Here is a 12367-nt window from a genome sequence, read left to right on the forward strand (position 1 = left end):
GCTTGTGTTCTTGTGGACTTGGGAAACAACAACAGTCGCTGCCCAAGTACTGTTCCAATTCAAAGTTCACATCTAGCCAAGTACAGTTCAAATCCCTGGATGTGTTCTTGATCCGCCCCTTTTATGAAGGATGCATCGAGAGGTGACTTGTGCAGTCTTGAGACAGCCAGGTTTCCCAGAATGCATCTTGCACTAACCAGCAAGCATCAATAATAAAGGAGAAAACCTGCGTAATTTAAACATTCTACTGTTATTATGTTATGAGATGTAGTTACAGGCACAAAGCTCAAAGTTTAAAGCTCAAATCTTTGGTTTATTGATAAATATAGCGCCTCTTTAAAAATTAGATCTGACGTTGAAGGAGTTGTGAGATCCAAGTGATCACCAGGCGCTCACCGCTCATGTACCCAGCCAAGAGCAGCCTTACCTCAGCTAATCCTTCTGACGTTTACCGCTGTCTCTGTAGTGGTTAAACAAGATATAATTTGTCTTATGTATATCTAACGGGTGATCTTTGGTCTCATGAATCTATAATTTGTTCCCTGGCAAATTGTTTTGGCTGAGGGCAAAGTGAAGTTTCATAACTTTATATTAGGCTATTTAACTTTACTGTTGTAGCATACTAGAGTGCTGACAGTGAAGATAATCAGATATATTTTTTCACATATATTAATATGTTTATTATTTTTTAAATGTAAATGAAAAGAGTCAGGGTTCTGTTTTATATGTCGTTTTGTTATAAATACTATACATGCAGTGAAGATAATGAATGAACGCGTTGCCATTTGCAGAATCACCAGACTTGCGTCCTCCCTTCAGTGGTCATAATGCCTGATCAGTCTGTGTGTGTGTGTGTGTGTGTGTGTGTGTGTGTGTGTGTGTGTGTGTGTGTGTGTGTGTGTGTGTGTGCTTTTGTTTATATTACATTGTGGGGACCAAATGTCCCCATGATGTAATATAAACCTGAGTTCACCTACATCGTGGGGACCAGCCAGCGGTCCCCACAATGTAAATGGGTTTATAAATCATATAGAATGAGTTTTTGTGAAAAAGTAAAAGTTTGCACAGTTTCCTGTGAGGGTTAGGTTTTGGGGTAGGGGCAGGGTAGGGGGATAGAATGTACAGTTTGTTCAGTGTAAAATGCATTGAAGTCTATGGAAAGTCCCCACAATTCACAAAAACAAACATGTGTGTGTGTGTGTGTGTGTGTGTGTGTGTGTGTGTGTGTGTGTGTGTGTGTGTGTGTATCAGCATATTAGAATGATTTCTGAAGGATCATGTGACACTGAAGACTGGAGTAATGATGCTGAAAATTCAGCTTTGCCATCACAGGAATAAATTACTTTGTGAAATATATTCAAATAGAAAAAAGTTATTTTAAATTGTAATAATATTTCACAATATTACTGTTTTTACTGTATTTTTAATTAAATAAATGTAGCCTTGGTGAGCAGACGAAACTTCTTTTAAAAACATTAAAAATTTTAGTGGTTCCAAACTTTTGGACTGTACTGTATGTGTGTGTGTAAGATTTTTATAGCATTTTGGTTGAGCGCCTCTCTTCATTTCTCATCGTTTGTGCTCTGTGGTGAAAAGTGATTTCATTAAGACTATATCTGATCCTTGCTTAACCGACACTGCTAAAAGAGAGACTGAGTGCCTAATTAGATTCAATCTCACACACACACACACTGTATAATTAGAGTGGTTGTTGGCCTTTGTGCTTCAGTGAACAGAGTGATGTTTGAGTGGGTAGAGGGAAGGAGACTTCCCTTAAATGCACACAGACACACACACTCACACAAATGATGCAGTCCTTCGAAAACATGGCAATCCACCTTCATCATTTCCATCCTCATATATTACATCTCTCCCCTGACTCTATTCCTCTTCCTTCACCTTTTTCAAACCTTTTTTTTCCTGTCTTCACTCTGCCCACACAGATGTTATTTTCTTGTTGGAAGATAACTGTACTATGTGATACATGTAGCATGAAGCCAAACACACACTCTTGCTCTTGAGCAAACATCCATCAGGCATCCTTCTGCTTTTGTTAACACACATACTAATGCAAAACAGGCCAAGCTGTTCCTGTCACCCCAAATGATGCAGTGAGAGCAAGTCCATTGCACCCACACACACACACTCGCAGGAAAAGAGCAGGTCAGATGAGGGCCGCAGGTCGAAAATAGAAAGGAACACTGATGGAGAGAGTAAATAGGAGAGAGACTGATGACTGACCTGATGAAATGGAAAGAGTATAAATGGTGACACATAGGGCCATTTTCCTGCACTCCATAAAGAATATATAATAATAATAATAACAACAACCAAGGCACTTATGTTAATTTGCTGCATTTTTTATACAATTTTGTATTCAATATTTTCATCTTTTTTGCCTTTTGTGAAAAGGTTTGCTTTTCTCTACAGTAAATACCATTTTGGTTTATATATATATATATATATATATATATATATATATATATATATATATATATATATATATATATATATATATATATATATATATATATATATATATATATATATAATATATATATATATAATATATATAAAATAGATGCAATGGCATTTAATACATTTTAAGTCTAGATTTAATCATTTAATCATTTTTAAGTTAGAATGTAATTTCTTAGGAAAATGCCTCCCATGAGGTTTCCTTAGTTAATTTCACTAACTTTTGTATAAAACTTGTATAAAGGTTAAACTGAATTATGAAGCATTGATTTTGTTGGTATGGTTCTGTGCAGACTGTAATGGAAGAGTAAAGCTTGCGGTTTGTGTGTTGACAGCCGTGAGCTTCTGCAGGAAGTGCTGGACTCCGACCTCAGCAATGATGCTTTTCCCTTCTCCACACACAAGATAGTGAATGCCGCTGGACACAAGGTAATGCTCTCTATTTCTCCCTGTCCTCCATCTTTGTGCAGATCCAGCTCTGTCAGACAAAATGTGTCTGACATGCTCTAATCATCATGCTCTAATTAGTTCATTTATTTATTTATTTATTTGAAAAGGGACCATGTACAATGTTTCTATTTCATGCATTGTACCAAATTTACACACATCCTATCAGGGCCAATAATAAAAAATAAATAAAATAAAAGAATAGAATAATTAAGGATTCATTTAAACTGCAACCATGTCATTGTTTAAAGAGTTGAGGAGATATAAAAAAGACCAATAGATGTACACCCTTTTACATCTTCTGTTAAAGCAATCCAATGAGTAGTAGCTTTCACTGAGAAAGATGAAAATCCAAAAGCAGAATAACAGAAAGGAACACAATTGCTTATAGATGGTGGTTCTTGCTTCTGCAAAGAATCACTGTTATTATTCATCAACTCTGTTATTTTTCCAACCAGAAACTCAGGTCATAACTCATCCTGCACCAAGTGCCACAGACATGGAAGATAGCTCAAATCATGTGACTTATTGAGGAGAATTGTGCCGGCTTGTGCATATGTACACATTTTGTGCATTTGTCTGTGTCCTTATCGTTAACTAAAACTAAAACTGTTAAAAACATTTCGGTTTTATAAATAATAAACAATATTATAAAATAATGTTATTAACCAGTTGTAATGAATCGGGACTGAGGCGGAGATCCATTTGCAAGCTTTATTAAGAATATCGTAGTCGTACAGGCAGCGTCAATCATGATCAGACAGGAACAGCAAGGAACAGGCAGAGTCATAATCAGGGAACAGGCAATGGTCAAGACAGGCAGATATCATTCACAGGACGCTAGACAAGGCAAGGGGTCAGGACAGGCGGCAACGGGTCAATAACAGGGAACAGACAGTAACGGCAACAGACAGGAATATAAACGCTCAGAAATGATACCAGGGTAGTCAAGACTTCGCGGTGAGGTGGTGTGTGTGATAGTCCTTTATAGTCAGATAATGTGCTTCAGGTGTATGTGGTTGATGATGATTGGAGTGGAGTGTGAGCATGTGACTGGCAGGGAGGATGATGGGAAATGTAGTCCGGGAACTGACAGGATTTGTGACACCAGTAAATTCAAATAAGCGTTTCTGTTCAGAAAGATTAAACTTGATTTCGTTTTTGTTTCCGTTCCTTGAACCGGTTGAGAGCCCTGATTAAACCTAAATAGCAAGATTTAAAAAAAATAAATAAATAAACTAACAGAATGACAATAGCACATAACGAAATTACTAAAAATTAAACTAAAATTAAAATCACCGGCGGAGGGTTGGGGCTCAATATCCCCCACATCTGACTGCAAACTGCCATTCAGGTCAGCCTCCATTTAGTTAGCAATAGCCAACTTCCTACAATCCAGTCAATTCCCACAAAATCAAGTCCCACCCGTTTTACTCAGATATACGTCACAATAGGAAAAAAAAAGACTATCGTATCTTCCTTTTCATGCCCACTTTCACAAGAAATCAAAAAATATTAGATAATTCAAAATATTAACAAAATAATAATAATACTAAAATAAAAACTAGGGCTGTGATTTTACACGTTAATTTAATTAATTAGTAATGAAGTAATGAATTATTTTTATAGTAATGAAATAAAATGATTTAACACATTTAACATTTCATACAGTTGATTGGTGATAAACATGATGCAGTGCAACAACTCACAGCGTGATGTTACTCACCCTCATGTTGTTTCAAACCTGTATGACTTCCATTCTTTTGTGGACCAAAAGAAGATATTTTGAAGAATGTTGGTAACCAAACTGTTTTGACTTCCATTGTATGAACAAAAAAAAAAAAACTGTCTCAGATTATCTTCTATGTTCCACAGAAGAAAGAATGTCATGCAGATTTGAAATGACGTGAGGTGACTAAACAATGACAGAAATGTAATTTTTGGTTGAACCATCCCTTTAATACCCAGTAAAAACCGATTAATCTCATGGCATTATTAATGCAATTTGTAATTGTAATTGTAATCTAAATGCATTAATGCCATGTCTGAGCTGGAAAAAACGGTCTGTAAATATATCTAAATACCAATTCAGATGCAGCTTCTGAAGAAAAAAATCATGACCGTTATGGCCTAAACGTTTGTGTAATAAATTCTATGTTAAAGCAAATAAAATATTTCTTTCTAAAGCTACTTTTTATAATGTCTGTTTGATGCTTTTCTCTTTTAACACAATAATGAATAATTATCTTTTGAGGGCAATTTCTCAGCCAAATTTGATGTGTGGTTAATTTGCAATTAATTAAAGGTGCCATCGAACTTTTTTTACAAGTCTAAGGTGTCCCCTGAATGTGTCTGTGAAGTTTCAGCTCAAAATACCCCATAGATGTTTTTTAATTCATTTTTTTATCTGCCTATTTTGGGGCATAATTAGAAATGTATAATTGCACACGCTCTCCGCTCCCTCCCGAGTTCTCGACTCTATCATTGCATAAACAAAGTTCACACAGCTAATATAACCCTCAAAATGGATCTTTACAAAATGTTCGTCATGCATGCTGCATGCATGCATCGATTCCTGAGTAAAGTATTTATTTGGATGTTTACATTTGATTCTGAATGAGTTTGATGCTGTGCTCCGTGGCTAACGGCTAATGCTACACTGTTGGAGAGATTTATAAAGAATTAAGTCGTGTTTATGAATTATACAGACTGCAAGTGTTTAAAATGAAAATAACGACAGTCTTGTCTCCGTGAATACAGTAAGAAGCGATGGTAACTTTAACCACATTTAACAGTACATTAGCAACATGCTACACTCTAAAAAATGCTGAGTTAAAAACAACCCAAGTTGGGTTGAAAATGGACAAACTTTAGAAAGACAGTTTACAAATATCACTAAAAATATCATGTTATCATGGATCATGTCAGTTATTATTGCTCAATCTGCCATTTTTTGCTATTGTTCTTGCTTGCTTACCTAGTCTGATGATTTAGCTGTGCACAGATCCAGACGTTAATACTGGCTGCCCTTGTCTAATGCCTTGAACATGAGCTGGCATATGCAAATATTGGGGTCATACATATTAATGATCCTGACTATTACGTAACAGTCAGTGTTATGTTGAGATTCGCCTGTTTTTCAGAGGTCTTTTAAACAAATGAGATTTATATAAGGAGGAAACAATGGAGTTTGAGACTCACTGTATGTCATTTCCATGTACTGAACTCTTGTTATTTAACTATGCCAAGGTAAATTCAATTTTTAATTCTAGGGCACCTTTAAAATAGTTAATCGGCACAACATGTAATTCATTAGATTAAAAATCTTCTCACTTGACAACCCTAATAAAAACAAAAATAACACTAGTGAGTTCCGTGGACACGTTCTGCATGCATGTGTACGTGTGTTTTTGTGTATGTGTTGATCAGACAGATGGTCTACTTCCTCTCTTGTGACTAACATAGACACACAACTCTATTGGCTGATGTCATGCACTTTTATCTCTGCTCACTGCACCGCACCTCACCCCATCACACTCTTTCTCCCACTCACCTCAGAACGTGCTCATGCATAACAGAGTATATCAAGAAAATACAGTAGCCAAATAAGTTTATAGTTTATATAGTTTATATAATCAAGCGCCATTATACATTTATGCATTCATACATTAGATGTTACATTAGAATTATTTTCTTTATAACCAAAGGCTATAACCCACAGCAGGGGCCCCGACTCAAAAACCTGAAGGCCACTGGTCAGGTGATGTTCTCCATTGGTGGCCAGTTGAACAGAACAACAAATACTGTTTTTACAATCTAAGCAAGGAGAGGCTTTAGGGAGAATGAAATTAAACAACAATTTGTTCATTTAAAAGATTTGTTTAAAAACGGCAATGCGATTATGCATTTTTACTAATTTGATAATCACAGATAAATATAAAGTTATGCAGCATGTACACTACTGTTGAAAAGTTTGGGGTCAATACGATTTTTTTTTTTAATTAATACGTTTATTCAGCAAGGACACATTAAATTGATCAAAAATGACAGTAAAGACATTTATAATGTTACACAAGATTTCTATTTCAAATAAATGCTGTTCTTTTGAACTTTCTATTTATCAAAGAATCCTGAAAAATATTAAGCAACACAACTGAACATTTTAATGACATCGTAGAGATGCAATAATCACTTGAGAAATTTAGAAATCAAGTTTCAAGTATTTACAATTTGATATTCAAAAACAACCAAATCAATATGCAAATATTAAATTTACCAATTACAAAAAAAAAAAAATGCAGTTTTTGTGACATTTAGAGGTGGGAAAATCTGAAATCAGATATAACTTGTGTAACAAAGGGAAGTATAAATGCATTTTCCAACTACTGATTGTTTCAAACTAAACTCTTTCAAAGATGTGATGCCATGAACATTGCATTTCCTGGAAGGGCTGCTGGGAAAAATACCAACTTCATTCCTGCCGAACTGATAAAAACCTGTGCAGTTTGAAATAAATTGCATAAAGCCAGCCAATCAGATTGTAACCGCCGATTTTTGCCAGCTTTTGGCTGAATATGCATGATGCGGCCTGTGAACACTCTGCAGATGGGTTATCTAATGCTAAGACTCTTCGATTGCGGGTAACAGGGTACCAATCTAACAGTGTCTTGAATTAGACTACAACTATTGACGGCCAGAAAAATGATTCACTCTATCTCCCTGCAGGTTACAGTTTAGAGCACAGTGCTTGTTTCTGTCTGATAATGGTGTCCTTCACATGATCTCAGCCCTGCCACATTTCTTTCAGCCCCTCAGGCCTGGCACAATTAACCGCCTCTCACTGATCACTGTAAACACACAGTAATACACACACACGGATGTGTCTGTTATTGCTGCAGGTTCTGGAGAGCAGCCAGCCTATTATCTAAGTGACTGTTGTGTGCTGTGCTGTTTAGCGCCGTTGATACTGTATCTGGATCCCTTGTTGGGTGTTAATGTGTTTGGTAAGAGTGAGAGGCAGGTACTTCAGCCCAGTTTAATGAACAGTCGAGTTTTCTGAAGGGTGAAGGCAGCTGAAGTCAGTCGAGGCTGGACAGATACGCCAGGAAGACCATCTTCTGAAACTGAGCTCACCTACTTTGTCAAAGTGTTATACTCTGTGTACATTATGTAACTCCTAACCTGGAATTAAGTCATTAAAATTTGTTTTAAATTACACTACCATTCAAAAGTTTTGTTTTGAAAGAAATACTTGTATTCAGCAAGGGCACATTAAATTGATCAGACATTTACATTGTTACAAAAGATTTTTTTATTTCAAATGTTTTTCTTTTGAACTTTTTATTCATCAAAGAATCCCTGAAAAAATGTCACGACAAAACATCAAGCAGCACGAAAGTTTTCAACATTGGTAATCATAAATGTTTCTCGAGCATCAAATCAGCATATTAGAAGGATTTCTGAAGGATCATGTGACACCGAAGACTGAAGGAATGATGCTGAAAATTCAGCTTTGATTACAGGAATAAATTACATTTTACAATATATGGGAACAGAAAACAGTTGCTTTCATTTTAATAATTTTTTTATAATATTATTTTTTTTTCTGTATTTTTGATCAAATAAATGCAGCTTTGGTGAACATATAAGACTTCTTTCAGAAACATTACAAAATCTTACCAACTGCAAACTTTTTAAAATTCTGTTTGTTTGTTTGGAAACAATTTCAAAATTTGAATAAAATTAGAACATGTCATTTAATTATTCTTGAACAATAATATAACACTGTTATACTTAAGATGTATTATACTTGCACTGTAATTTCTACTTTTGTATCATTTAGTCTCATCTGTCTTGGTTTTATCACCCATAACATGCTTACTTGAACATAACAAATTGACTCAATATCCAGGAAACTCTTCTACACGTATTATAAATTTGCTCCTTTTTTTTCAGTTTTTCTTTTTCTTTTTTGTGTAGGTGAGGGCCATGCGTTTGTCGTTTGTGGGTGAGATGGGCTGGGAGCTTCACATCCCGAAAGAGTCCTGTCTGCCCGTCTACCACGCCATCATGGCCACCGGTGCCAAATATGGCATCTGTAATGCCGGCTACAGGGCCATTGACTCCCTGAGCATTGAGAAAGGTATGGTTTAGTGTCATTACTATTACTATTACTATCACTGTTGGTATCACTATCAATATTCTTTAGACTTGGGCCAGTAAGCAAATGCCTAGCAACCATCAAAAACATCCTAGAAGCCACATAGCAACATGCTACAAAAAAACACTCAGAACTGGATCACTTACATTTTCTTCTAAAAATCTAGTTCAGTAGTAAAAGATGTTTTCACAGCCCCTCATGCATTATGCGATCTGTTTCTCCAGGTGGGGTAGTAAAAGTTTGCTTTTAGCGTGTCAAAATCAGTTGATTTACTCTGGGATTCTGTTGATGAACAGTGATTGAGCCACTGAGAGTTTCACTCAACAGAGATCGATTGATCGTTCAGAGTTCTGTAAAACCACATGGAGATACATTTTTGATTTACACTGAAAGAATAAAACATCATTGTATGGCTCTCAAATAGAGCCACATATATAATTCATTCTTAGTGCTTCTTTCAATACAGCTTTAAACTGAAAAGGTAAACCGCAGCAGTTTTCTGCACCAGCACTGGCCGAGCAACAGTAAAAGCACACATGCTGCTGAGAGGTCAGGTGGAGATAATAGTTGAATCTTACTGTAGCTTGGTAGGTGTCCCTTATGCATTTAGTTCTTCATGGAATTAAAGGGAACAGTAGACAGTGGGACACAATAAAAACTCATTACTGGAGCTGTACACTTCAGCACTTCCACTGCACTCTTGAGACTCCACTCAGCTCACTGTTTGTTCACTATGTAGGTCATTTCTAGACTGTGGATTCATGGTTTAAATTCTCTACCTGAGTTCATGACTAAGTATGATGAAGAAAGAAGTCCATCTCTGTTTATGTGAAAGCATCAACATGCTAATAATAATGGATAGGGTTATTAATGTTTTTTCTATTTGGTTCATTGACATGATGCTCTTTGGATCTATTAATTATTTAAAAATATCTAAAAATGCATTTCATACAGACCATGGCATGAATGCACTTTTTATGATGAACTTGTTCAATTTCTGAATTAAAATGTTAATATTTTATATCAATTTTTAAATTTAATATGAATATATTTTTATTATTATTATTATTTTTATTTGTTTTATTTTTTTTTTATAAGAATGGAATGTACATAGACTTTGTACATAGGCTAAGCTGCTGCTGCTGGCATTGCATGAGCTGAAACATGCACATAAATACAGTGAAGAGGATAAGAGCTGCTGCAAGGAAATTAAGGAGGGCCCTCTAGCAGATCTAGGCAGGTGGTGCTGGGGAAGGAGGAGGGCTAGGAAAATTCCCACGGTGCACTGCACTTAGTTGAGCCAGTTCAGGACGGAAATAATATATATAATTATTCAAAATTATTATTTCCTAAAAGGAAAAGGTTTTGTTGAAAAATATTGTAATTAAAAAAGTAACTTTTTAAAAATAGTATTACTGTGAATTATTATTCTTATTACAATTTAAAATAACTGTTTTCTATTTGAATATATTGTAAATGTAATTTATTCCTGTGATGGTAAAGCTAAATTCTAATATGATGATTTGCTGCTCAAGAAACATTTCTGATTATTATCTATGTTGGAAATGTCAGTCAAATAAATGTCATCAATGTTTTTCTTTTTTGTGGAAACTGTGATGCTTTATTTGATAAATAGAAGTTTCAAAAGAACAGCATTTATTTGAAATAGAAAACGTTTTTGTCACTTTTTTCAATTTAATGCGTCTTTGATAAATAAAAGTATTACTTTCTTAAAAACAAAACAACAACAAATCATACTGACCCCAAACTTTTAAACGGTAGTGAACATGAGGGAAGTCATTCTGTTGAAAACAGAATTAATTAGAATTAATAAATTAAACCTTTGACAATTATAGATATATTTTTTATTTATTTTTTTATAATATAATATGAAACCAACCAACATGAATACAAAAATTCCATTTTCATAAGAATCTTTTTTATTATTATTATTTAAATGATTTGGACTGTTTGTCTCTCTATCAGGTTACAGGCATTGGCATGCAGATCTGCGTCCTGATGACACTCCACTAGAGGCAGGACTTGCATTTACCTGTAAGATGAAGACCTCCATTCCCTTCCTGGGTCGGAAGGCGTTGGAGGCCCAAAAGGCTGAGGGTCTGCGCCGACGAATCGTCTGCTTCACAGTTGATGAGTGAGTTTCACTGTTATGAATGTAGACATAATGAAGGAGGCTAGAATATTAACATGGTAAATTAACAGGGGCACAGTAAGTGATTTCTAAGAAATGCTGTTGAAAGTGGATCGGACCGAGCAGCACAACACACTTGTAGCCAATCGGCAGTAGGGGGCGTGTCCACTCATGATGGGGGACAAGAGAGAGTGAGCAAGAGGGAGATTTGAAGAAAGACTGTAGAAAAAGAGATGGCTGAGAGACATTACAAATAAGAAAAGTTCAGAGGAATACCACTAGAAAAAGAAGGGTTATGATCAGGCAAGAGCTTTAGCACCTGCGTTAATATTAGAAAAGCTTTCCAGCGCTGAAGAGACCTAAGAGGGCAGGCCTGAAAATGGATGGTGAAGTTATGTTGTTTCTGCTTCATATATGAGTAGATATGTTTTTGCTGTTTCACGGAAGCAAGATATGCTGTTGTTGTAATGTTAACTATAGTAACACGAGTGTCATTGTTTGTCTAGAGCTGGTGTGCTGCTGATGACTAACAACCAACTATTGCTTGTATATACTCTTGTGTACTTTTTTCAGTTTTTTGTTCTTCCTTGTCATTCATTCATTCGTCATCTTTGCTTTATTTTTCGTGAAGCATTATTTTGCTTCGCTTCAGCTATGATAAAGAGACATCAACAGTGTCAACAAATATCACAGTGTTTTTCATAAATCACTTACTTCACCTTTAATGGGCCCTTGACTGAATTTCACAATCATTTTTGTGTTTATTGCTCTGTTTGCTTTAAACATTACAACAACAGTGAAAAGTAAGCATCGATTCAGCATATTTACTCCTGAATGTGATCTTAGGGGTTAAAATTCAAAGCACAGCAGTAGGCTAATATGCTGGCTATCAGTGGTTTCATAGCCTTGGGTATCTGGCAATTTTTTTGACATTTATTTACAGACCGTCTGGCTGAAAAGTGAATAATTGCTGTAATGCCGAACTAATGCTATAATATGTCACCTTACATTTGACTGTTTTCAAGGAGATATCTGAGTTTGCCCAGCACTTTTCCTGATTGTTTGCTTAGAGCTTCATGAGCCTTATATTTCAGCAGTCTAATGTTTTACATATTGCCCAGACAACTACA

At 35.5% G+C, this 12367-nt stretch overlaps 1 protein-coding gene across 6 annotated transcripts in view; it reads left to right on the forward strand.

Annotated features, from left to right (window-relative positions):
- Positions 1 to 12367, forward strand: part of sardh (sarcosine dehydrogenase) — a 67263-nt gene that overhangs the window by 42887 nt on the left and 12009 nt on the right. For all 6 annotated transcript variants that reach the window (XM_067398234.1, XM_067398236.1, XM_067398231.1 and 3 more), the window contains 3 exons: positions 2814 to 2907; positions 8905 to 9067; positions 11072 to 11240. In XM_067398234.1, the coding sequence (XP_067254335.1) occupies positions 2814 to 2907; positions 8905 to 9067; positions 11072 to 11240 (426 nt within the window). The remainder of the gene's footprint in view (positions 1 to 2813; positions 2908 to 8904; positions 9068 to 11071; positions 11241 to 12367) is intronic.

Source organism: Chanodichthys erythropterus, chromosome 10 (assembly GCF_024489055.1).
Source record: "Chanodichthys erythropterus isolate Z2021 chromosome 10, ASM2448905v1, whole genome shotgun sequence".
Classification (NCBI taxonomy): domain Eukaryota; kingdom Metazoa; phylum Chordata; class Actinopteri; order Cypriniformes; family Xenocyprididae; genus Chanodichthys; species Chanodichthys erythropterus.